Here is a 26,523-nt window from a genome sequence, read left to right as displayed (position 1 = left end):
GAGGATCCGTCCACGTAGAGATTCCACTTTGTGGGAGATCCCGGGGTATCTGTGTATTCGGCGATGAAGTTGGCTAGATACTGTGATTTGATTGCTGTCCGAGCTTCATATTGTAAATCAAATCCGGACAACTCGACTCCCTACTGCAGTATTCTCCTAGCTAAGTCTGTCTTCTGTAGAATACCTTTTATGAGCTGGCTGGTCCGAACCTTGATAGTGTGTGCTTGAAAGTATGGGCGAAGTCGTCGGGAAGTGAGTATGAGAGCATAGGCGAACTTCTCTATCTTCTAATAGTATAGCTCGGCTCCTTGTAGGGCTTTGCTGATAAAGTAGATATGTTGTTGCCCATTTTCGTCCTCTCTAACTAGTGCTGAAGCTATTGCCCGATTTCCTATTGCCAGGTATAATACGAGTGCTTCTCCCTCCGGTGGCCGGGTAAGAATGGGTGGTTGCCCCAAGAAACTTTTGAAATCCTGGAAGGCTTTTTCGCACTCTTCAGTCCATTCAAACCTCTTTTCCTACCTTAATGTGGCATAAAAGGGAAGGGATCTTAAGCATCCATGAAGGAGAGGTACTTGTATCCCAAAGATGCATCCACTAGAGCGTCTATACTTGGTAGTGGGTAGGGATCTTTTGGGCAAGCTTTATTGAGGTCGGTGTAGTCAGCGCATATCCACCACTTCCCATTTGACTTCTTTACCAAGACAACATTGGCTAGCCATAGTGGGTTTTTGACTTCTCTTATGAATCCTACCTCTAGTAAGACTTGCACCTGTTCTTCCACAGCTTGGGACTTTTCTGGTCCGAGCTTCCTACGCTTCTGCTGCACTGGCCGAGATCTTGGGTATACCGCCAGTTTGTGGCATATTAGTTTGGGATCTATGCCTGGCATGTCTGCGGCCTTCCAAAGAGATCGGCGTTCTCCTTTAGGAATTGTATTAGAGACTCCTTCAGGTCTCTTTTCAAGGTTCCCCCGATATTTGTCGTTTTATCCCGAGCATCACCGATTTGGACCTCTTTAGTCTCGCCTTCAGGTTGTGGGCGGGATTCTTCGCGAGCTAGAACTCCCCTGAGTTCAATGGTGTTGACTTCCTCTCCTTTGGGGTTGCCTTTGAGGCTCAGACTTTCATTGTAATAGCGTTGCGCAATTTTTTGGTCTCCTTTTATCGTGGCGATCCTTTCTGGAGTTGGAAACTTTATACATAGATGTGGAGTTGAAACTACTGTTGGGAGCTGGTTTAATATTGTCCGACCTGTTAGGGCATTATAGGCTGAGCTTACATTGACTACTATGTAGTCTATGTTGAGTCTCCTTGATCGTGTTCCCTTTTTGAAGGTTGTATGTAGTGAGATATATCCAAGTGGTTAGATTGGAGTATCTCCTAAACCGAATAAGCTATTCGGATATGCTCTGAGCTCTTTTTCTTGTAAGCCTAGTTTGTCAAGGGCAGATTTGAACAAGATATCCGTAAAGCTTCCCTGGTCTACTAGTGTCCTGTGAAGATTAGCGTTGGCCAATATGATAGTAATGACCATGGGATCATCATGTCCCGGGATGACGCCTATTGCGTCTTCTTTAGTGAAGGTAATTGTGGGGAGGTCGGTTGACCTCTCTCCTTCCCTGACATGATATACTTCTTTAAGATGTCTTTTGCGAGATGATTTAGAGATCCCCTGCGAATCCTCCATTTATCATGTGGACATGTCTCTCAAGAGTTTGAGGTGGTCGTTCAATTCGTCCGACCTCTTCACCCCTTCTTCTTTTTCTTTGTTCATCTGTCTTGTTGGCTAAGTACCGATCTAGTCGACCTTCTCTTGCCAATTTCTCTATGACATTCTTCAGGTCCAAACATTCATTAGTGGGATGTCCGTAAATTCGGTGATACTCGCAATACTCTGTCCAATTTCTGCCTCCTTTTTTGCTTTTTATTGGGCGAGGTGGATGGATCTTCTCAGTGTTGCATATTTCTCGGTAAATATCTACAAGGGACACCCGAAGTGGGGTGTAGTTGTGGTATTTTCTTGGTTTCCCACTGGGTTGATCTTCTTTCTTCTTGGACTCTTTGTCCTTGTCCCTAGATAGGTAGGAGAATCCAGATTTTGAGGTCTCTCCTAGTCGTGAGTTTTCCTCCATGTTAATGTATTTTTCTGCTCGCTCTTGTACCTCGTTCAAGGATGTCGGATGCTTTTTTGATATAGAGTGGCTAAAGGGTCCTTCTCTTAGGCCATTAATAAGATCCATGATGGATGCTTTTGTTGGCAGACTTTGTATGTCCAAACATGCTTTGTTGAATCTTTTCATGTAATTGTGGAGACTTTCCCGTTCTCCTTGCTTGATCCCTAACAGGCTAGGGGAGTGTTTGGCTTTGTCCTTTTGGATGGAGAATCTGGCAAGGAACTTCTTGGCTAAGTCATCAAAACTTGTAATAGACCTGGGAGGCAAACTGTCAAACCACTTTATTGCTATTTTTGTCAGGGTTGTTAGGAAGGCTTTGCATTGAACGGCATCCGAGGCGTCAGTAAGATACATTCTGCTTCTGAAGTTACTGAAATGATGGCTGGGATCCGAGGTACCATCATATGACCTCATGTCAGGAGCTTTAAAATCTTTTGGAACTTTAGCCTTCATGATCTCTTTGCTGAAGGGATCTTGGTCCTTGTGGGAGTTATCCTCATGGTTGGAAGGAGCAATTCTGGTCTTGAGGTCGGCTTCGAGCTTTAGAAGCTTATCCTCTAGATCTCGTCGTCGCCTAGTTTCTTTGTGGAGGTCTCTTTCAGCTTCTCGCTGATGTTCAGCCTCTTGTTCGAGCTGTTTGAGGCGATCTTGTTGTTCTCGGATGGCTTCCAAGATTTCTGTGTTTGTGTTGGAGGGTTGCTTATCCCCCTTGTTTTAAGGCACATCTTTTGATGTAGCATCCGTGTTTTTATGCGGAGTTCTTTCTTCCAAACCAGAGTTGTGGTTATTGTCATGGTTGTCCGCCATGGTGATGGGATGACTTCCAGGTTCCCCGGCAACGCCGCCAATGTTCCGAGGGTTACCTGAAACTGAAGGTCGATCTCGGATAAGATCTGCTGTGATGGCCGGAGCTGCCGTGTCCGACTTGTTGGATCTGGTGGAGCTAGAGATGCTGCTGATCCTTCGTCACCGGAGGGTGGTGGTACCTGCAAGAGACTCCGATACTTAAGTTAGCATGGGCTTTAAGTAGGTTTTTTGTAGGATCAGAATATGAGTTATACCTGGGTGCTCCAGTGTATTTATAGTGGTGTGGGATGACCTTTCTAGGTAAGATAAGTTAGTTATCTTATCTTTATCTTTCAAGTGAGGTCATCTTATCTTTCAGGGAGTATCGCCTCTATCTTTCTAGGCTATAGCTGCCTTTAGATTTGGGCTATGTCCCTTAGCTTGGGCCTTCTTGGGCCTTGGTAGCAATTTGGCCGACCTCTTTTAAAGAAGAGGTCAGTTGTACTGACTTGAAGAGGTCGGTTGCTTTGTCCTCGATCACCCCAGGTCAGATAGCTCGACCTAGGGTATGAACACCAATGTTTACCTAAATCCCATGTTCTCCTTGTCAGAGAACGGTTTAGCAGTCATGGGGCCTAAAAGATAACATTGAATTTCAATTATAATCTTGTCGAAGTAAAAGAAAATACAATGTAATACATACACAATAGGCATACATAGACACATAATGATCCTTAGTATCTGAATATTAATAATAACAACAATAAATCTAGATCACATCTAAAAATCAAAATAATTGGAGTATCATCATGATATCTAGATCATACACTGACTGCTTGGATACTGTTATTCCATTAAGGAAAGAAGCATTTAAGATAAAAAAATATTTTCTAAAACAATTAGAAATGGTTATTATTGCCAAGTAAATTATTCAACCATACAAAAAATGAGAAAGGTGATAAAGTTTAATCATTTGTGTGAATGGAATATACAGCAAAAGCTGCTCATCCACATCACGCTCCAGATGCAAACCATCATCTTTTCTATACCCCTATTTGCCAATACACACATTCATCACTACTAGAAAATTAGTTATTACAGACGGATATTTCCGATGGATTTTATACCACAGAAATACAGACGAAATTTCAGAGAAATTTTTTGTCAGAAAACCAAAAAATGAATTAGCATAAATTACAGACGAAAAAGAAAATTTGTCAATAATTCTGTCGAAAAATTAATTTTTCGTGAAAAATAGATACAGACGGAAAATTCGTCTGTAATTAAATGAACAAAAATGCTGCATTTATTAAATTATTACAGATGAAAAATCTGTCTGTAATTTAAAATTTTCCATCGGAAATATTAAAATAAAGTTCGGCGTTACGAACTCCTCCTCATTTCACATATTCTTCCCCGTGCCTCCACACCCTTCCCTCCAAATGCTCTATCGGCGGCGCTACTCAGCCTTGCACCGCCGTCGCACCTTGCGCCGCCGCCGCACCGAACCTCCATTGCACTGAACTTCCATTGCCCCATCACACCCCTTCCCGGTTCTTCTATGTGTGTTGCTCGCGTCGTTTCCTTTCGAACCCTAATGTGCATTTCTCCGCCACCGTCTTCGTCGCCTTGGTCTACCTTCGCAATTTTATAAAACTACAGCACCGATCGCTCATTCAGTGGCACTAACCATAACCAATGGCGTCCGCCGAGCAGCTGTTGAAGAAGCGAAAGCACGACAGTCTCCCGGAATCCCCACTACCACACCACTACCGCTAGCACCGCCGCCACAATATCCTCAAACCCTAGCTCATCCGCCTACTCCTCCTCCTCCGCCTCTGTCACAGGATTAGGTCGTCACCAAGCAGAGGAACAAAGATGAGGTTCGAACCATGTTTGAAAGCTACCGTCGCATCAAGCTCTTCTTGTCAAAGAAGGAAGGTGATTTCATCCATGACCTTGAACAGAGCTTCTTCGCTCTCGTCAATGCTTCCAGAGGTAAACACTACTAAACAACACTTCATAGTTCATTCTCTATCTTTATGGAGAGTATAAATTTGAAATCAAGGTTAATAAATTTGAGTTTGTTTATACCATTCAGACCCTAATGTACCATTCTTCTCTTCCTCAGAATATAGCATTTTCTCATATCTTTCTAATTCAGTATTGCTTGCATCACCATTTGCAGGTCTGTGAACTGGACTTGATATTCAACTTCCATAAGGTTTGTCCCCACAACTCCATGTCATGATTTATGTTAATAAACAAATAAATTGTAATAATAATTAGTTATTTCCATTGATTCTTCAAGGTGGCCACCCTGAACAAAAAATGCTATGTTTCCCTAATTCCCTTATCAAATACTGTTTTGTGTTTTCAATGCTTGGTTCATTTGCCATAACTAAATAATCTTATAAGAGTAGATGCTTTATTTGAATTTTGATCTGAGCTATCATTTCCTGTGTATAATATTGCCTGAAAATTATTCCCAACTATTAATAATGTTAGTGTCTTGCTTCACGATGCAAAACTAGAAAGAACAAGTTGCTAACATAGACCTTAATCATGCTAACACGATGATCTTCACGGTTAACAAATGGATGTATTTTCTCAGGAATAGAGAATTAGGGGAATAACAAAGTACTTCCAAGTCTGCAACGATAAAAAGGTAGGTCAGTTTCAATTGATTTGATAATTTTTTTTCCAAATTTTGAACCATCAAAATGCCATGTTACAGAGGAGAATAATCTGAATGAGATATGTTTCAAGCATTAAGCAATAAATTAAGTACAAACTCATGAGAAATTGTAAGTTTACATTTAGAGAGAGTTTTAGGAAAATTGAACTTATAATAAAAATATTGAATGTAAGCTAGTTCATTGGGAATAATTTATAAAACTTGGCACTTGCTAGTTCAATATGAGTAGGATGCAACAGAGAGCTTCAAAATTCAATATTATTATTATTATTATTATTATTATTATTATTATTATTATTATTATTATTATTATTTAACATATAAAATGCTCTACCGTGTTGTTCACATTCAGTTACTGGTACCCACTCTTCATTACTTCCCTGGCTTGTCTGTTTTGTTTGTCCTTATTTTTTCATTAAAGTTTGATGGTTGTCTATTTTTTTCTTTCATTGAAAACCATAATTTTTTTCTTTCAGGTATGCTGCGACTCCTAAAAGAGCTGTGGTTCAAAAAGTATTTCATGATTTTTCAAATGAAAAATCTAAAGCTAAAGAACAAAAATTAGCAACTATGCTAGTATCATTTCCTCTTCATCTCTATAGCTGCTTGGTTGTGATGCTTTCCCTAGTTTTGATGATGTTTTATAACATAGTTGTACAAGTGTTGGTGTCTGTTTAAACATGTGACAGTTGCGATGGCTGGTTTGAGGCGGTTTTAGTAGTTTTGATGATATGTTGTGACCAAGTTAGACTAATCTTAGTGTCTGTGTATGAACATGTGAAAATTGCAGTGCCTGGTTTGTGTTTGTTCTAGGAAATTCAATGTGACTAGGCAAGTTTTGACATGTTCTGTAACTACTATCTGTTTTTATTGCTAGTTCTTTACCTGCATATGGAGCCTATGTGCGCCCTATGCCATATTCGAATGAGGTTGGTTTGCGAATGCTTATAGGTGGAGCTACCAGGGAAGATACATTCTTAGGGTATCATATTACTCCCTTGTTTTCGTACTATGGGTATCACAGACCTGTTTTCAGAGTCTTACTCAGATTAAATCGTGGCAAGATTCATGACAGTAGGTAATGTACTTCTCTGCTTGTGTTGCACTTTTGATCTTGTTTGTGTTACTCCCTTGATTTGATTTATAACTCATATGGTTATTGTAGGCATTATGCTATATTGGTTACTGCCACAAATGTGGAAATTCTCATGAATATTCTTGGGATCAACTTGGTCAGATTAGTTGCTCTTGCAGTATGCCAATGGTATATTTCAGGTTTTTCATAAGATTTCATGAAATTTGTTTGTTTGAATCCTAAGTTCTAGATATATTAGTTGCTTTTTCCTATTGAATATGCTTTGTAAGTTATGTAGCAGCGATGAATTTATGTTATGTAACACTTATTTTTACTCTTCCATTCTGTTAGTTGCTTAAATTGTTGACTTATATAACTATTGAAGCTTCTGTAACCTTTTATTACTTTTCATTTTCAGTCTGGCAATACAGAAATCCAGTCATCAAGCTTGGAAGGGCCTTTCTTGGGGTATGGTGAGTTTTTCTTCCTTAATTTCTTCCTTTTATTATTAATTAGCTCTTATTTGTGTGTATGTGTGTGTTTCTTCTGATTGATTGGTTCTAGGTACCTCTTCTTGGTGGAGCACTTTGTGCATGTACATGACATTTCTTTTAATATACACTATACACCTAGCATGATTGAAAAGAAATAGGAAGAGTCTGAATCAATTTGTAGCCCTTTATTCTAGTGCCAGTGAATGCAGCAAAGTAATGAATGCATATAAATAGAATGAACCTGTGCGTACGTGCGTGTGTTTTTTTGTTTGTATTTTTTGGGATGGAGAAATTGAATAGTAGAAGAAAAGTATAATAATGGAGAAGTTTATTATTTATTTGCTTCAATGGCAAAAGAAGAATCAAACTGGAACTTAGCTTTAACAATTCAGTTTTGAATCAATAGGAACCAAAATTCTAGATATGAGAATTAAAATACTTGAAAAGTGAGGTAATGTTCTTTTTTTTTAATTTACCTTTAATTAAAGTTGGTTTATAATTATTGTTTAGAGAGTGAGGCCACTTTCACCTTTGATTTTTTTACATTGGTTTTGGAATTTGCTTCTAATGTGTTTTGTTTAATTTATAATATTTTCTGTTTGTTAATTTATGCCAATGCTCCTGTTGAAAGTGTAAACCGACGGTTCACTTCAATGACTTATGATCAGAAAAACGACGGTTCTGTTTCTAAAATCCAATCACAGTTTGCCTAAACCATATTTGAGCTATTAGAACCTGAGAACTACATGGTAGTAAATAAATCTTGATTGCAAAAATTTCACTTAATATACCTCATAGATAACTATTTCCTATTGTTTCATTCTGTGTCAAGTTTGACTCCATATTGCGAAGCTAAAGGTGCTGTGTGCTGGTTCTGGCCTATACGTTGACTCCATATTGGAAAGCCAGGGCATAATTGTCAAAGTTCGTTGCTTAGGTATGTTCTGGTGCAAAGAATTCCAAAAGAAATGGAGAATTTAGGTTAATATGATGCTGGTACCCTTGTATTTTACCCTTACTTTTTTCATGCTACAGGATCCTAAATACTATATGCTAAAGGAAGACGTCAGTCCTTGTATATTTGGTCCAGTAGAGAAGTAGAGATGGTCTTATGCTTGTGCAAAGCAAATGACCGATAGGCTAATATATGGTAAAGAATATACTTTTTCTTTTTTATGGTAAGCTATAATTAGATTTTATTTTCTTTGTTAACTTAATTATATTGCTGTGCAAACCTATAGCTGAGCATGCGGAGAATGGCCTCAAGTTCACAATTGTGAGACCCTATAACTAGATTGGCCCAAGAATGGACTTCAATCCTGGTGTGGATGGACCATGTGATGGTGTCCCTAGAGTTCTAGCTTGCTTCAGTAATGTAACATCAGCTACCTGGTTCTGTTTCTAGTAAATGTCTTTCATGATTTTGATACACATCAGCTACTTGAGATGTTAATTCTCTTCTGGGTCCTAAAGATATGAACTGAACTAGCCCAAATCCTAAAGGGGGTGAACAGGCCTTGGATGCTAAAAAATTTTTAATTTTTTCAGGTACCACTATTTTAGCACATGGATGATGGTCTTAGAGAACATTTGTGACCGTGTGAGGAAAACTGGGATGATGAAGAAGCAGTAGTAGCAGAAAGAGCAAGTGAAGTGAATTTTGCAGATGAGATAAGTGGAATTAACAAAGGACCTCCTTCACCAACTTCATCTAATAAATCTTCTATTACAATTTAAATATTAGAGTAGTGAAAATTGTTCAAATGAGTTAGAAAATTGAATAGGAGTTGCTTGTAGGATAGGTCTTTTAATTTACTAGTATGAGAAAAATTATTTAGAGCTCTTTGGATACCCATTAACAACTTTTAATTTACTCAATAAACTTTGTTGGTGTATGGCTGTTATTTATTATTATAGTTGATGTATCAATACACTTTGTTTATGTTTTGAATTATATTGACTTGTTTATTTATAATATTTTCTTTTAGTTTGATAATACGATGAATTTGTTTATTTTTTGAAATATTATAAATATTTAAATACAAATTAGATAAAAATTTGTATTTATTAAATTTATATTTATTTTGTATGAAAACAAGTTTATTTTGCAATGAAAAATAAAAAAATTATTTTACCTTACTGATGGATTTACAGACGGATTTTCTGTCTGTATTTAGAGTTTAGAATGGTTTTCCAAGGTTCCAATTACTGATGGAAAATCCGTTGGAAAATCCGTCTGTAATTACTGACAAAAAATCCGTCAGAAAATCCGTCTGTAATTACTGACGAAAAATCTGTTGGAAAATCCGTCTGTAATTACAGACGAAAAATCCGTAAAAAAATCTGTCTATAATTACCGACGGAAAATCCGTCGAAAAGTTTGACGTTCCAGGAAAATGGATGGAGAATTTATCGAGGGAAAATTCGTCAGTAACTGGTAAAAATCCGTTGGTAATTTTTCGACGAAAAAAAATTCGTCGGTAAATAATTTCCGACGAGGCTTTTACAGAGGGACAAAATCCGTTGGTAACCAAAAATCCATCTATAATAAAGACTAAATCTATCTGTAAATTTGTCTGTATTAATCCATTTTCTAGTTGTGTCAATAACATAACATACAACTATAACCAACACAAAAGTTTTCTTTAAGAAAAATTGCAGCAATTCTAACTATAAATAAGGGCTTTCAGAAAAGCACAACAACTATGGCGGCCGTGGAGCTGAGCAATGAGCAACAAGTTTAGTCACCAGAGAGAAACAGAAGAGCAACAACAACCGTTGGCGATGGCGACAACAACAAAATCCTGCTAAATTTCAGAATAGAGAACTAATCGTTTATTGGCTAGAGAAAATGAAAAATATCAATGTAAAACTATGAAACATGCAAGAAAGACCAAATAGTGAATCACAGATCATAGAAGCAAAATTGGTAGAACTCAAACCTATATAATTTGTTACTATTATATTCTAATTCCGATTTCTCTGAGTCCCTCACAACCGCAAATTTGAAATCCTATGATATTTGCACAATTAACACAATTATTCACAAAATCAGCAGTAGAATCTTCAAAGTTAAAAAGAAATTGCTGATATATATATATATATATATATATATATATATATATATATATATATATATATATATATATATAATAGAGAGAGAGAGAGAGAGAGAGAGAGAGAGAGAGAGAGAGAGAGAGAGAGAGAGAGAGAGAGAGAGAGCTTAGTTGAGACAAAGGGGGGCCACAGTCCCCCAAACTTTTTATAAAAAAATTAGTAGTACTTCGAAAAATAAAAAAAAAGGTTCAAGTTGACTCAAATACTTTACTATGATTTAAAGCACTCAAGCTTAATTCTCATCCCTTACTTTTATTACACAATAATTTTTAATTTTAAACATTAAAAACATGTTGGATTTGGACTGAACTGGATGGGCTTTTATTAGCTTTCACAACACATCAAAATTAAAAGATAAAATCAAATAAAAAAAGTTATCTAACAAAAAAAAGAAAAAAAAAAGATCATCTAACAATCAAATCAAATAAAAGAAGTTATCTAACAAAAAAAAAAAGAATAAAAAAATCATCTAATAAAATAAAAAATAAAAATCATTGTTACAAAAATACGCTGCTTTGCTAGCAGCTTCTGTATTCGCATTTCGTAGCTCTTTATTCAACAAGCAACACTTCTTTTACTTTTGAGTTCAAATATAAAAAATTAGATATTTTTATTTATTTAATTTAATATTATTTTATATTTTATTATTTATTTAATTTAATTTTTTATATGATAAAAATACTAGAATATCTAATAAGTATTGATATTATTGTATTTGTATAAATTAATAAAAAAATTCAATAAATATTATAAATTGCTAAAAAGTTTAGTTCTTATTCAATTATTGAAGATTTCAAGTCACTAAAGACTCGAAGAGTTCTATTATAAATTATTTTGTATTTTTTATTTGTAGAATTATTTATTTATTATCTTATTAGTAACAAACTTAAAGAATAATTATATTTATAAATTTTATTTTAATATAAATATTATTATTAAATTTTTATGTTAAATTTTTGGCCCCTCCAAAATTTTGTTTCAAGATCCGCCACTGGAGAGGAGAATTGTCGAACCTTTTCGCGAACAGTGCCGGAATTGGAGAGCATGAGCTCAAGTTTAGAATTTCGCAGAAAGCCAAACGAGCGAGCATCCGGTTAATAACCTCCTCAACCTCCTTGTCGAGCTTCCTTGCCGCCATTAACGATACTTTTGAAGATGAAAGTGATGCTGGGTCTGCCGTAGCAACATAGATCTGAGACGAACGAAGAAACAAAAACAGTAACGTGGATCTGAGGCAGAGGATGAAAATAGGAACAACGATGTAGTTTGAATGATGGACGGTTGTTGGCGATGGCAAGATCTGTGGTAGTGGTCGGTGATGGAGGAAAGTGCTTGAGGTTGTGCTGTTTTGAGTTTTTTATTTTAGGTAGGAGAGTTTTTTACTATGTTTGGTATTTGATGAAAGAAGATGATAAAAATAAAAATAAAGTTAAAAATTTAGCGACAATAATGGTAATTGCAGTTATTGATGGAGAAAATTAGAACTAAAAGTAGAAAGACAATAATAATTTAGTGATAATAGTAATAATTATCATTACAAAATATAATAATAATGACAAATGTATAATTGCTACTAAAATATAACTTAAACAAAATTAACAGTAGCCATTATATTATGGCCACTAAAAATTTGTCACCAAAATTAATTTTTTTAGTAGCGTTAACAGATGGAGATTAAAGTAGTTGGACATGAAAATTATTGAGACTATATATTGAGTGTGTACTTCTCTTTTTATTTATTAATGCATAATAAAATTACGTACAACCCCTCCTATTCTTTTAAATTAGTATATAAACCTAAACCACTCACACATATATGTGTGGATATATATATTTTTGGATTTTAAGCCATGATTGATAGATCTGGTGGAATACTCTGCTCATGTCTAAAGACATTTTCAGGATCCATTTTATTCTTTATTTTCACTAACTTTTTGAAATTTTCTTGATAATATGAAATACCCCATGCAGCTGCTTCTGTAAAAATTGTGGCATTTTTCTTATTCACTCCTAAATCAAGATCCCTATAATTCACATATGCTATCCTGCCTAGATTTTGAGTATTTGTATAAGGGGTCATGTACTTGTAGATCTTTCTAATCCAATCTAAATGCTTTGACCCATCCTCGGATGCATTATGCCACAAAGTTAAGTACTCGACCAAAAAAAGATTTTCAAATCCATAAGGAAATGGCGTAACAGAATTTGAGAAATATGTTCTTCCTCCGGCCCATGGGTTCCAAATTATTAAAGGGTTATCTTCTTTAACCAACCTTGCGAATAACCCTTGAATGGGCGGTGTCGAATATGGAAAAAAATCCGACTTGCTTTTGAAGTAGTTTCTGAATATTGGTTTTCCTTGAAGCAAGACATCAGGGTTTGTATCATTAGGGTAACCAGCAAGATAGAGTACCGATTTAATCCAACTCATTTGCAAGCAATCTTTTTCTGTCAAACCCAACTTAGGAAAGTCATGTTGCATAATTTTGAGGAGTCTACTCGCATCACCTACATTTGTTATAAAAATATAAATACAAACATTAAATACAATACAATCTGATGCTCAATGTTAGATATATGATATCTTATGTCTTAAATTTTTGTGAAAAATGATTTCATGATATGCTATTAGAATTTTTATGACTTAAAATTTTATAGTTATTATTTTTGTATAAGATAAAATAGAAAGAGAAAAATATATATATACAAATTCCCACTCTAAATCTAAGAAAAAAAAAATCTCTAGTGTAAAAAGCATAATAAATATATATAACTATAGTTAATAATGATTTAAAATTTTGTGATACATGTAATTTTATGACAAGCTCTGAGATGCATAAGCATACGCAGATACATTATAGAGCATCACCAAGGAAGGAAAATTGTATGTAACACGTTTTAATAGGGGTGCATTGTGCATATTAGAGAGGCTTACCAAGGAAGAGGGCATTGTAAGAAGTTGAGACGGTTCTCCCAGTTTTATTGGCAGCACTAACTGGTTGAAAGATGACTCTTATGAAAAGATCATTGTCAATGGAAGCCACAACTTTCCATGCAAGGAAAATGTCTTCCGCACCTTGCTCTATTGTCTTGGTAACTGTGAACACGGTCACAGTTTCTGGCACAGGAACAAGCTTTATCTTCCACCAAAGAATGATTCCAAAGTTTCCACTTCCACCTCCTCTAATGGCCCAAAACGGGATTTCTCCCATGGCTTCTCTGTCCAGCAATCTCCCATTGGCATCAACTAGTTTTGCATCGAGGACATTGTCAGATGCAAGCCCATACTTCCTTACCATGGCTCCGAATCCACCTCCCGCAATGTGCCCTCCAACACCTATGCTTGTGCATATGCCTCCAGGGAATCCGTGAACCGCACTTTTTTCTGATATTCTATAATAAACTTCTCCGATTGTGGCTCCGGCTTGAACCCAGGCACTATTGTCTGTTATGTTTACATTGATTATACGAAGTTTAGCCAAATCAATGATTATGAAAGGAGTTTCAATCTCAGAAACATATGAGACTCCTTCGTAGTCATGGCCGCCGCTTCGTATTCTCATGTGAACATCAATTTTTTTTGAGCAAATAACTGCAGCTTGAACATGAGATTCATTTAAAGGTGTGAATATAAATTCTGGCTTTGGCATTGAAGGCGTCAAATACCTTAGGTTTTGTGCTGTGGAATTAAGGGTACTCATGAATGATTCATTTTTCCTAGTGATAACTATTGTAGAAAATTGTTTTGGATTGCTTGAAAAATATGAGCTTAGACATTGGATAAAGTTTTCTTCAATTGAAGCTGAAGTTGTCAATAAAACTAATAACAAAAGCACTATAACCAACAAGTATGAACTTGGTGATGACACCATGATTTTATGATCGAACATCTCAAATGTATAATCTATTGTTCCAATATATAGTACAACTTCAATACTAATTCATAGAATTAATGATATAATTTTTCACTTAGCTTGTACTCCCAAAAATTGTCTTAAATTTAAAAAAAAAAAAAACAAAACTACTATATAAAGTCTTATTACAAAATAATTAATTATTTCTTTATTTGAAAATTATAAAGATATTTATTAGAATTGAGTGATAGGATATGAAGAATCATATCTCCACTTTATAATATGTTAAATGAGTAGAAATCACAAAGAACAAAATTCAAATCTCATTAAATTAAACATTTAGGAAATAAATCACAATATAATAACCTTACCTTTGTAACTATTTTATTTCTTGACAAAGTCGATGTGTATCTCTTTTTTATTAAGTTTCTAAGTAAAATAATAGTAGTATTCAAATGATACTAAATTATTTTAATTTGTTAAGATCCACTATTGGTAACAGAATGATAGAAAGATGTTATTAAAGCACATGAACAATTTAAAGACAAGAAAATAATTTTATCTTGTTGAAAAGATATGTTTTATCTACCATAAAGTTAGCCTATTTATAGATTAAGAAAGAAAATATAAAATATAATGCCAAAATCAGTCGATTTAATAATTATCAACGCGTAAATTGATTTATTGAAATATTTTTCTTATAAAATTTAATGAGACTCTATTTATATATCGAAAGTAATTCTATCTTGACAAGTCAAATATTTTTCGGTTCTTATCCATTACATTTAAGTGTCTTATCAATTTATAGGAAAAAACTATTGTAAAATTTGTGACCTATCACTACAATAAAATAGTATTTTCACAATGTTTTTTTTTAATGTTTTGTGACAATTTTGTCATCGCTAAATTATTTTGTGATTGGTAAAAAAGCATCACGAATTTCACTATAAATAAATGTTGAGTACCATCGGAATTACTATCGGATTTAGTGTTGAGTTATACTGGCGAATTTACCATCGAATTTTTCAACGAAAAAGAAGAGAAAATCGTCGCCATAAAAGATTACCGATGTAAACCATGCGAAATTAATAAATAATTAGTCAATAAATTAATTATTATTAAAAAAATTAAAAAATTAAATTTTTATGATTTAGAGGAGTAGAAATATTAAAAATATAAATTTTGACATTAATTTTAAAGATTTTAGTTCAAAACAGACCAACAAGCCGAATCGGTCGGACCGGATCCAACTGGCCCAAAAACCCAACCTATTAATCACCGAGGACAAGCTTTTCTTCACCTTCATTACTAAGCATACGCTGAAGGAGAGGGAATTAATGCCGTAGCAACCCTAACCCCCACTTCGGTTTTCAAATCCTTATAACTTTCAATCCGAAGTTCTAATTGACGAGCTGTCAGTGGTCACGTTCTTCGTCTCAGAATTCTCTTCAATTCTATTTGAACAAAGTGGTAAGAAATTAGCATTTCTCTCCTAGTTCTCTCCCTTCTCAATTTTGTGACTTTATGGTTTGGATATTGTGGAATTGAATGATTTTAATGGTTTAGGTGAACTCAAACAGCGGATAACCACTGAGTTTTGTCCAATAGATCTGTGGGTAAGGTAAGAAACTGTTAAACGCTTGTGAATCATTGAATTAGTGAACTCTATGATGATTATAGTGATATTGTGTGAAATAGATTATGTTCTGATTTATTTGGCATTCAATTGGGCAGTTTGAAATGAAATATGGGTAATTAGGTTTGAAGAATTGACATTTGGAGGCTTGGAGGTTATGAAAGGAGAGGTTTTTGAGGTGTTTCGAGCTTAGGGAGGAATCGGCCAAGGTATGGTTTTGGTTTCTCGTAGTTAATGTTTAATGTCACGTGAAAACTTAGGCTAGAAGACCTTAAGATAGGAATGAACTGAATGAATTATTGATGGATTGTGTATATTGTATATGATGTATGGTTCGATTTTTGTAAATAATTTTCTATTGGAGTTGGTTGATTTTGAGAAAAGATTTAATATTGGAAGTGGTTTGATTTTGAAATTATTTGATACTGAAAATGATTTGAATGACTGAGAGGTGTTTGGTTTGGTGGTTGGGACCCTTTAAGGGTGGCAGAAGTTTAAGTTTTAGAGGAGATACTGCTAAAATTTCTATAAGAATTGGAATTGGAGTTTTGATTTGAAGTGTTATTTTAAAAAGAAAAAGATTGTTATGTGGCTTGTGTATTTGAGACTATTTGTTGACCCTTTGTCACAAGATGTGACTGGGCACTTTAACTCTCCAGGTTCCCCCATAAGCATGCATATATATATATATATATATATATATATATATATATATATATATATATATATGGATTTTGAATATTATATTATTGAACTTGGAGTTTGACTCCATGGAATATTAAATTATTGATCTTGGAGTTTGACTCAAAGGATATTATTTTTGAGCTTGGGGATGCGCGCACAGACGGACTGTCCAATGGTTAACTACCAGTACATGTCGGGCTGGCTATATAACCGACAGATAAGACTCATCAGCCATAGGACAGGCATACATCATGTACATTTGTATGTTTTGCTTGGGTGTGCATTGTTTTGGTTTGCTTAATTGCTTAACTCTGCTTATCTTCTACTTGTTCTATTTGCTATAATTGTACCTCTGTCTGTGTTTTTCTTGCTTGAATTGTATGTGTATATTTTTTGAGAAATCCCTCTTGGCAGAGGTATGAGGAGGGGGGGTTGTTCCACCAGTGATTCGGAGGGTTGAAGGAGACAGAAAGTGAAATGTTAAGTTAAAGTTAGATTTAAAACTTGAATACCTTAGATAACTTACTTAATTTCTGGTTTAGTTGGGTCTTTAAGTTGAAATCTGAGTGTCGAAGTTCTAGGAATGCCTTTGGCTTTTCCGAGACCTTTTATATTAACTATGTGGGCACCTTTACCATGCCAAAAACCTCTATTTATCATTCCATATATATTCTGTTGTTTTTCAGATGCAAGTCGAGAGGCACCTCGCTGAGCGTCTGGAGTTTTTCGTGCAAGCAAAGTTTGGTTATTTTAGGGTGTTGTATTTATGCTATATATATATATATATATATATATATATATATATATATATATATATATATATATATATATAGATTTTCCTCTGTATAAATTTTATATTTGTCCCTCCAAGAGGTTGATTTGGAGAAACAGGTGTTTATTATGTAGTTTGAGTTTAATTTTTGGGTTGTATATATATATATATATATATACTATGGCCGCCCTTAGCTTCGCAGGTCGATTCTAGAGCTTGATATCTATGTTTTTGGAACTCTGATATGTAAATAATATTTTTAGCCTTATTTTGAGCTTACCTATCCCTTTTACGATTATTCACACGAGTTTGAAACAATTTTCTGTTTTCGCTTGTTTAGGTTATTCTTTAAAAGTTCCTAGATATAATTTCTTTCAACTATATTTATATAAGTTTTTTCTTTTAAAGGTCGTAATACCTTGTCACCTCTGCTTTACGACTTAAGCGTAAAGCTCTGTGTGGTAGGGTGTTACATTATGGTATCAGAGTAGTTCGTTCTTGTAGAGCCTGAGGAATGGACTGACTATGCTTCTGCGCATACTCTGGGTGTGTGTATATGCTAATTAGGATATCTAATTAATATATGTGGCATATTTGTTTATAAGTACGCATTTGGAACTTTGAAGCATTAGACTTGAGATATTGAGACTGGTCACCTTAATATCACTTGTTTGGTGTGAACAGGAACCAAATGATGACTCGTGGACATGGACGCGGTCGAGGCAGAGGCCGAAATATTAATGCAGAACCTGAAACCACTATGAATAATCCGGTGAACCTTACAAATGTTTTGGAAAATATGGCAGCTGCTATGCAGTCAACGACTGAGGCCATTGGTCAGCAAGTTAATAACGGAAACGAGGGTAATGGCAGAAATGGGCCGATGACCTTAGCAACTTTTCTAAAAATAAACCCACCAACTTTTAGAGGAACTACGAATTCCACAGAGGCTGATAATTGGTTTTAGGTAATGGAACGAGCTTTGCGAGCACAACAAGTACCTGAAGATAAGTGTGTTGAATTTGCTACTTATCAGCTGATGTGTAAAGCTCAGTATTGGTGGTAAGGGACCCGACGCTTTCTTCAGCGAGATAATGTTGCAATCCCTTGGGATGTATTCCAATCCAAGTTTTATAAGAAGTATTTCCCAAACTCAATAAGGACAGCGAACGAGCTTGAGTTGCTACAGTTGAAGCAAGGTCCTATGTCAGTGGCAGAGTACACCAATCGGTTTGAAGAGTTGTATCAGTTCTCTAGGATTTGTCAAGGTGCTCCGGGGGATTTTAAAGATTGAAAATGCATAAAATATGAAGGTGGTCTGCGGAGTTACATCCTGAATACAGTGGGCCCGATGGAGATCAGAGTCTTATCTGAACTGGTAAACAAGAGCCGAGTTGTAGAGGACTGTGTGAGAAAGGTAGCATTAGACAGGGGTGATCACCGAGCTTTTGTTAGGAGAGATCAGGGGAGGAACTTTGCGCCTAGAGGACAGAATTTCAAGCGAGGCAGTTATGTCCCACAACAACATCTGGGTTAGAATAAGTTCATAGATTCAATAATAACAATAACCAGGGAAGAGGCAAAGGAAAGCAGATTCAGAATCCTCCCAATAACTTGACATGTAGGAGATGTGGGGAATATCATCCTAACACTCCCATTTAGAGCTGGACAGGGTGTATGCTACTACTGTGGTGGAGTGGGACATTTATCCTAGAATTGTCCAAAGAGGAAGAGACAGGAAGCTGAGAGAGTTTAGCAGCAGAGACGTGTATTTACCATGTCAGCGGATGGTGTTGAAAGGTCAAACACTCTGATTAGAGGTAAATGTGAAATTGGTGATAAAATCTTAATTGTTTTATTTGATACTGGGGCATCACATTCATTTATATCGTTTGAGAAAGCTAGTAAGTTAGGATTGAAGATAACCATGCTAACCTATGATTTGCAAGTACATAGTTCTGTCTCTGAGGCTGTCGTAACTAGATTAGGCTATCAACAAGTTCTGTTTCGAATTAAGCACCGAACTTTTGTCCATGACTTGATTTGCTTGCCGATGACTGGACTTGATTTATGTCTGAAGGGTCTGAAGGACCTGTGGTGGCGAATGGATATTACCTGAATTCTGTCATAGTGAATTGTAGTAGGAGTGAGTGTTCAGGATTCATACTATTGGCTGCCTGTGTATCGGACGTTGAACAAAGTTTGAATCACATTCCAGTTGTGAATGAATTTCCAAAAGTATTCCCTGAGGATATCCCTGAATTTCCTCCTTCTCGAGAAATCGAGTTTGCGATTGAGCTGGTTCCTGGAGCAGGACCAATTTTAATTGAGCCTTACCGAATGTCGCCTTTGAAGCTGGTTGAACTTAAGGCTCAACTGGAGGAGTTAATGAGTAAGAACTTCATTTGTCCGAGCGTTTCTCCGTGGGGAGCACTGGTGTTGTTGGTGAAAAAGAAGGATAGAGGTATGCGGCTGTGCGTAGATTACAGACAACTGAACAAAGTAACCATAAAGAATAAATACCAATTGCCGAAAATTGATTATCTGATGGACCAATTGCAAGGAGCTGGTATCTTTTCCAAGATTGACTTAAGGTCTGGTTATCACCAGATAAGAGTGAGAGATGAAGATATCCCAAAAACGGCTCTCAGAATTTGATATGGTCAATACACTATGATGTCATTTGGATTAACCAATACCTCTGCTGTGTTCATGGACTATCTGAACCGGATATTCTGTCCTTTCCTGAATAGATTCGTCATCGTCTTCATTGATGATATTCTAATCTACTCTAAGACTGAGGAAGAGCATGCGGAACACTTGCAGATCGTGCTGCGGATTCTGAAAGAGAGGAAGTTGTATGCAAAACTTTCTAAATGTGAATTCTAGAAGAATGAGGTGAAATTTCTGGGTCACATAATGAGTAAGCAGGGAATAGTAGTGGATCCTTCTAAGGTTGAGGCAGTAATGGATTGGGGACAACCTACATCAGTGATGGAGATTAGAAGCTTCTTAGGTTTGGCAGGATATTACCAGAGGTTTATCAAGCGCTTTTCACAAATTGCATTGCCTTTGACAAAGTTAACTCAAAAGGATGCGCCATTTGTCTGGACATCAGAATGTGAGGAGAGCTTTCAATTTTTGAAGCAGAAACTGACTATAGCGCCTGTGCTTGTGTTACCCGAACCTAATGTGCCATTCGAAGTGTATTGTGATGCTTCGTTGAAAGGTTTGGGGTGTGTTTTGATGCAACACCGGAATGTGGTAGCTTACACATCGCATCAGCTGAGACCTCATGAGATGAATTACCCAACTGATGACTTGGAATTGTCTGCGGTTGTATTTGCATTGAAGATTTGGAGGCATTACTTGTACGTAGTGAAGTTTTGAGTCTTCTCTAATCATAAGAGTTTCAAGTATCACTTTGATCAAAAGGAGCTCAACATGCGGCAAAGGAGGTGGATGGAGTTGCTAGAAGATTATGACTTTGAGTTAAGTTATCACCTAGGGAAGGCAAACGTTGTAGCGGATGCCTTGAGTCGAAAGTCATTGACGGTCGCTTGGATGATGATTAAGGAAGAGGAGTTGGTGAGCAAGTTTGGGGATTTAAGACTGGGTGTCGGAGAATTTAATAGGAGTGTCTGCTTAAACCAACTGCAGATCTCTAGTGATTTCAAGTCTGAAATTTCAAAAGCTCACAAAAGGATCAGGAGTTACAGAAGGTATTGCCGACAATCGAAAAGGGAAAGCGATGGAGAGTTTCATGGGATGGAGACGGAATATGGATGTACAAGGGTAGGATTTGCATACCGAATATTAGGAATTTGTGGTAAGATATGTTGAAGGAGGCGCATATGAGCAGATTCTCTATCCATCTGGGAAGTACCAAGATGTACGATGATCTAAAGGCGATGTTCTGGTGGCCGGAAACGAAGAATGATGTGGCATTGCATGTTTCAAAATGTTTGAATTATCAGAAAGTAAAGATTGAACACTAGAAATTCCGCAATGGAAATGGGAAAGCATCGCCATGGATTTTGTGTCGGGTTTGCCAAGAACTTGAGTTGGATTTGACACAGTTTGGGTGATCGTGGATCGGCTGACGAAGTCAGCTCACTTTTTGCCCGTTCGGATCAATTATACCTTAGAGGACCTAGCACGTTTGTACATCAAGGAAATTCTAAGGTTGCACGGTGTGCCTACCACCAAAATCTCCGACAGAGATCCTTGTTTCACTTCAAGATTCTGGGGGGGCATTTTAGAAAGCATTTGGAACTCAGTTGAGTTTAAGTACTACGTACCATCCTCAAACCGATGGCCAATTAGAGAGGATAATTAAAACCCTAGAGGATATGTTGAGGGCTTGCGTTTTGGACCAATCAATGAGTTGGGATCGGTATATGCCGCTAGCAGAGTTTGCATATAATAACAGTTACCATGCAGCATTGGAATGGCTCCATATGAGGCTTTGTATAGGAGAAAGTGCCAATCTCCACTATGTTGGTATGAAGCTGGGGAAACAAGTTTGTTAGGGCCTGAGTTAGTAGCTGAAATCGCCGAACAGATTAAGAAAATCCGAAACCGAATGCAAACCGCTCAGAGTCGCCATAAGAGCTACGCTGATCAGAGACAAAAATCGTTAGAATTTGATGAAGGAGATCATGTATTTCTAAGAGTTACTCCAATAACAATAGTGGGTAGCGCAATCAAAGCAAAGAAATTGAATCCTCGTTATATCGGTCCAGTTCAAATCCTGAAGAGAATCGGGCCGGTGGTGTATTAGATAGCTCTACCACCGCATCTTTCAAACATGCACGACGTATTTCATGTTTTGCAGCTTCGAAAATACACTTCTGATGCTAGCCACATTTTAGAACCTGAATCAGTTCAATTAAAAGAGGATCTGACGCTTCAAATGACTCCGGTTCGAATTGACGATGCTAGTATTAAGCGATTACGTGGAAAGAAAGTCTCATTAGTAAAAGTTGTTTGGAGTGGAGCTGAAATTGAGGAACACACTTGAGAACTTGAGTCAGAAATGAGAAAGGACTACCCGCACCTATTTTCAGGTAATTGAATATGAATTTTGGGGGCAAAATTTATAATTAGGTGGGTAGGATGTAAACCCCACAAAATTAATAAATAATTAGCTAATAAATTAATTATTATTAAAAAAAATTAGGAAATTAAATTTTTATGATTTAGAGGAGTAGAAATATTAAATATATAAATTTTGACACTAATTTTAAAGATTTTGGTTCAAAAACGAACCAACGGACTGAATTGATCGGACTGGACCCAACTGGCCCAAAAACCCAACCTATTAATCACCGAGGACAAGCCTTTCTTCACCTTCATTACTAAGCATACGCTAAAGGAGAGGGAATTAATGCCGAAGCAACCCTAACCCCCACTTTGGTTTTCAAATCCTTATAACTTTCAATCCGAATCTCCGATTGACAAGCCGTTTGCAGCCACGTGTTCGTGTCGGATTTCTCTTCAATTTTATCTAAACAAAGTGGTAAGAAATTAGAATTTCTCTCTCAGTTCTCTCCCTTTTAAATCTCGTGACTTTAGGGTTTGGGTATTGAGGAATTGAATGAATTTGATGGTTTAGGTGAACTCTGGCAGGGGATAATCACTGGATTTTGTCCAATAGATCCGTGGGTATGGTAAGAAAATGTTAAACCCTTGTGAGTCATTGAATTAGTGAACTCTATGACGATTATAGTGATATTATGTGAAATAGATTGTGTTCTGGTTGATTTGGAGTTCAATTGGGCGGTTTGGAACGAAATCCGGGTAATTAGGTTTGAGGAATTGACGTTTGGAGGCTTAGAGCTTGTGAAAGGAGAGGTTTTTGAGGTGTTCTAAGGTTAGAGAGGAATCGGCCATGGTATGGTTTTGGTTTCTCATATTTAATGTTTAATGTCACGTGAAAACTTAGGCTAGAAGTCCTTAAGATAGGAATGAATTGAATGAATTATTGATGGATTGTGTATATGGTATATGATGTGTGTGGTTTGGTTTTTGAAAATAATTTGCTATTGGAGTTGGTTGATTTTGAGAAAAGATTTATATTGGAAGTGGTTTGATTTTGAAATAATTTGATACTGAAAATGATTTGAATGACTGAGAGGTGTTTGGTTTGGTGGTTGGGACCCTTGAAGGGTGGTAGAAGTTTAAGTTTTAGAGGAGATACTGCCGAAATTTCTATAAGAATTGGAGTTTTGATTTGAAATGTTATTTTAAAACGAAAAAGATTATTATGTGGCTTGTGTATTTGAGACTATTTGTTGACCCTCTGTCACAAGATGTGACCAGACACTTTAACTCCTCGTGTTTTCCCATGGGCATGCATATATATATATGGATTTTGAATATTAAATTATTAATCTTGGAGTTTGACTCCATGGATATTATTTTTGAGCTTGGGGGATGCACGCATAGAGGGACTGTCCAATAGTTAACTACCAAGACATGTTGGGATGGCTATATAACTGATAGATGAGACTCATCAGCCATAGGATAGGTATACATCATGTGCATTTGTATGTTTTTCTTGGGTGTGCATTGTTTTGGTTTGCTTAATTGCTTAACTATGCTTATCTGCTACTTATTCTATTTGTTGTCATTGTACCTCTGCCTGTGTTTTCCTTGCTTGATTGTATGTGTATGTTTTCTGAGAAACCCTTCTTGGCAGAGGTATGAGGGGAGGGTTGTTCCACCGGTGATTCGAAGGGTTGAAGAAGATAAAAAGTGAAGTGTTAAGTTAAAGTTAGATTCAGAACTTGAATACCTTAGATAACTTACCTAATTTCTGGTTTAGTTGGGTCTTTAAGCTAAAATCTGAGTGTCGAAGTTCTAGGAATACCTCTGGCTTTCCCGGGATCTTTTATATTATCTATGTGGGCACCTTTTCCATGTTGAGAACCTTCAGTTCTCATTCCATATATATATTTTGTTGTTTTTTAGATGCAGGTCAAGAGGCACCTCGCAGGGCGTCTGGAGTTTTCCGTGTAAGCGAAGTTTAGTTATTTTGGGGTGCTGTATTTTGTATTTATGCTATGTATATATGTATATAGAATCTCCTCTGTATAAATTTTATGTTTGCCCTTCCTAGAGGTTGAATTGGAGAAACAGGTGTTTATTATATAGTTTGATTTTAATTTTTGGGTTGTATATGTATAGGATTTCGAATCTCTAAAGTTTGAATTTCACTTTAGAGAGTAAAGTGTGATCTCTCACCATTTATTTTATAGGTGGGACCAAGAATAAATATGAGAGAGAAACCATTCAAGGATAGAAGATCACACTTTATCCTCTAAAGTACAAATTTAAAATTTAGAGGATCCAAATTCATATATATATATACTCTGGTCTGCCTTGGCTTCGCAGGTCGAGTCTGGAGCTTGATATCTATGTTTTTGGAATTCTGATCTGTAAATTATATTTTTAGCTTTCTTTTGAGCTTACCTATTTGTTTTACGATTATCCACGTGAGTGTGAAACAATTTTCTATTTTTGCTTTGTGTAGATTATTCTTCAAGGCTCTTAGATAGAATTTCTTTCAACCATATTTATATAAGTCTTTTCTGTTAGAGATTGTAATACATCGCCACCTCTACTTTACGACTTAAGCGTAAGGCTCTGTGTGGTAGGGTGTTACAACCGTCAAAAGACATTTTTTGAATACAAGAGGTTCTAGATGAAATCCACAATGAAATATGTGGAATTCATATAGGGGCAGGTCACCAGCAAAAAGGTGTTACGAGCTGGCTTCTACTGACTGACTTTTCAAAGCTCACAAAAATGCTATAAGGATATGGAACGACTCTAACTACCACTGAAGAATCTCCCTTTCGACATACATATGATACAGAAGTTATGATTCCCATCGACATAAATAAAGAAAAACCAAGGGCAACATTCTACAATGAAGTCGAAGCAGAAAAAGAAGAACTCGACCTCCTTCTAGAAATCTGAGAGCAACCTCAAGAGAAGAGGCTTTGAGAAATTCTACAATGAAGCTAGTAACATTCAAGCTCAAAAAGAAGAATTCGACCACTTTCCAGAAATCCAAGAGCAAACTCGGATAAGAAAAGAGGTTTTGAGACAAAGAATGGCTACGAGGTACAACAAGATTTGCCACAAAAGCCCCCATCCTGATAAGAAATAATATCGGATTACAGAGGTTAGGCGAAGAAAAGCTAACAGCAAACTAGAAAGGACCCTGAAGTCTCAAAAAAGGGCTACTACAAAATATCCGATCTCAAGGGTGATGAACTGTCCAGGTCATGACATGCTTCCAACATGAGAAGATACTGCAATTTTTTATGGAAATTGATTTCCTAAAATTAAAACACACTAATGGAAGCTTGGCAAACCGCAAAAATCACAGACTGACCCTATAGAGGTTGTTCGGATAAAATCATGAGGAACCAATTGGTGGAAAGAAGTGACATACGCGAATTTGAAAAAAAAAACACCTCGAAACAGCTCGAGCCAAATAGGTTGAAAGAGTTATATTTAGAACAAGTCACAAAAGTAACTTAACTAAATATGCCCTCAAGGCATAAATATGATTTAACAACTCGACCCACACGAGTAAAAAATAAATCGTACAAAATTCCATGCCCACGATCTCATATCTAAAATTTCCAAAAATAAATGACCTAGTCGTATAAAATGCAACAACTTCACAAAAACAAGTTGTCCAAAGAAAACTTGTTCAAACATGCACACCAATATAAGGACAACTCGATTTAAACGAGTTGTGCCAGTCAATCATATTTTCGACGAACTTGTATCAAGCACAAGTCGTGTCAACCTGAAAGCAAAGCTTTAAAAGTTATTTGTATGAATCACTAAAGCTAAATTGAAATAACTCGATATAAAATGAGTTGTAAAAAAAATCAAAAGGGTAAAAGAAAAAATGACAAGAAAAACAATTCCTCAACCAAAAGACTCGTACAGAAACGAGTTGGAAGGATGGTAAAAGCATTTCGAACAGAATCAAAACGTAAAATCAATTCTCCAATTAAAACAGCTCGGATAAAAATGAATTGTATCATACAAAAGGATAACAACCTTGTAAAAGCTAGAAAGGGGAGGGAATAAGCATATAATTCCTTCACCTAAGGCGCCAATTTATGCTTGATAAAGTGCGAAAATCACGAGTCGACCTTTTTAATGGTGGCTCAGATAAAGCGACGAGGTTCAAATTGGTGT

General features: G+C 36.2%; 2 protein-coding genes across 2 annotated transcripts; one reads left to right on the top strand and one right to left on the bottom strand.

The window, feature by feature from the left end:
- Positions 1-12,189: 12,189 nt before the first annotated feature.
- LOC112742218 (monolignol oxidoreductase AtBBE-like 15) lies at positions 12,190-14,352 on the bottom strand. Its single transcript, XM_025791458.2, has 2 exons — positions 13,282-14,352; positions 12,190-12,854 (listed from the first exon to the last, which is right to left on the bottom strand). The coding sequence occupies exons 1-2, from the start codon at positions 14,234-14,236 to the stop codon at positions 12,190-12,192; spliced, it is 1,620 nt and encodes a 539-aa protein (XP_025647243.2). The 5' UTR covers positions 14,237-14,352.
- A 6,384-nt stretch (positions 14,353-20,736) lies between these two features.
- LOC140178471 (uncharacterized) lies at positions 20,737-22,315 on the top strand. The gene is made up of 4 exons (XM_072215561.1): positions 20,737-21,087; positions 21,138-21,272; positions 21,725-22,036; positions 22,130-22,315. The coding sequence occupies exons 1-4, from the start codon at positions 20,737-20,739 to the stop codon at positions 22,313-22,315; spliced, it is 984 nt and encodes a 327-aa protein (XP_072071662.1).
- The last annotated feature ends 4,208 nt before the right edge of the window (positions 22,316-26,523 follow it).

Source organism: Arachis hypogaea, chromosome 14 (genome assembly GCF_003086295.3).
Source record: "Arachis hypogaea cultivar Tifrunner chromosome 14, arahy.Tifrunner.gnm2.J5K5, whole genome shotgun sequence".
Classification (NCBI taxonomy): Eukaryota; Viridiplantae; Streptophyta; class Magnoliopsida; order Fabales; family Fabaceae; genus Arachis; species Arachis hypogaea.
Note: the sequence above shows the minus strand (reverse complement) of the source record. Positions and strands in the feature narration are given on the sequence as shown.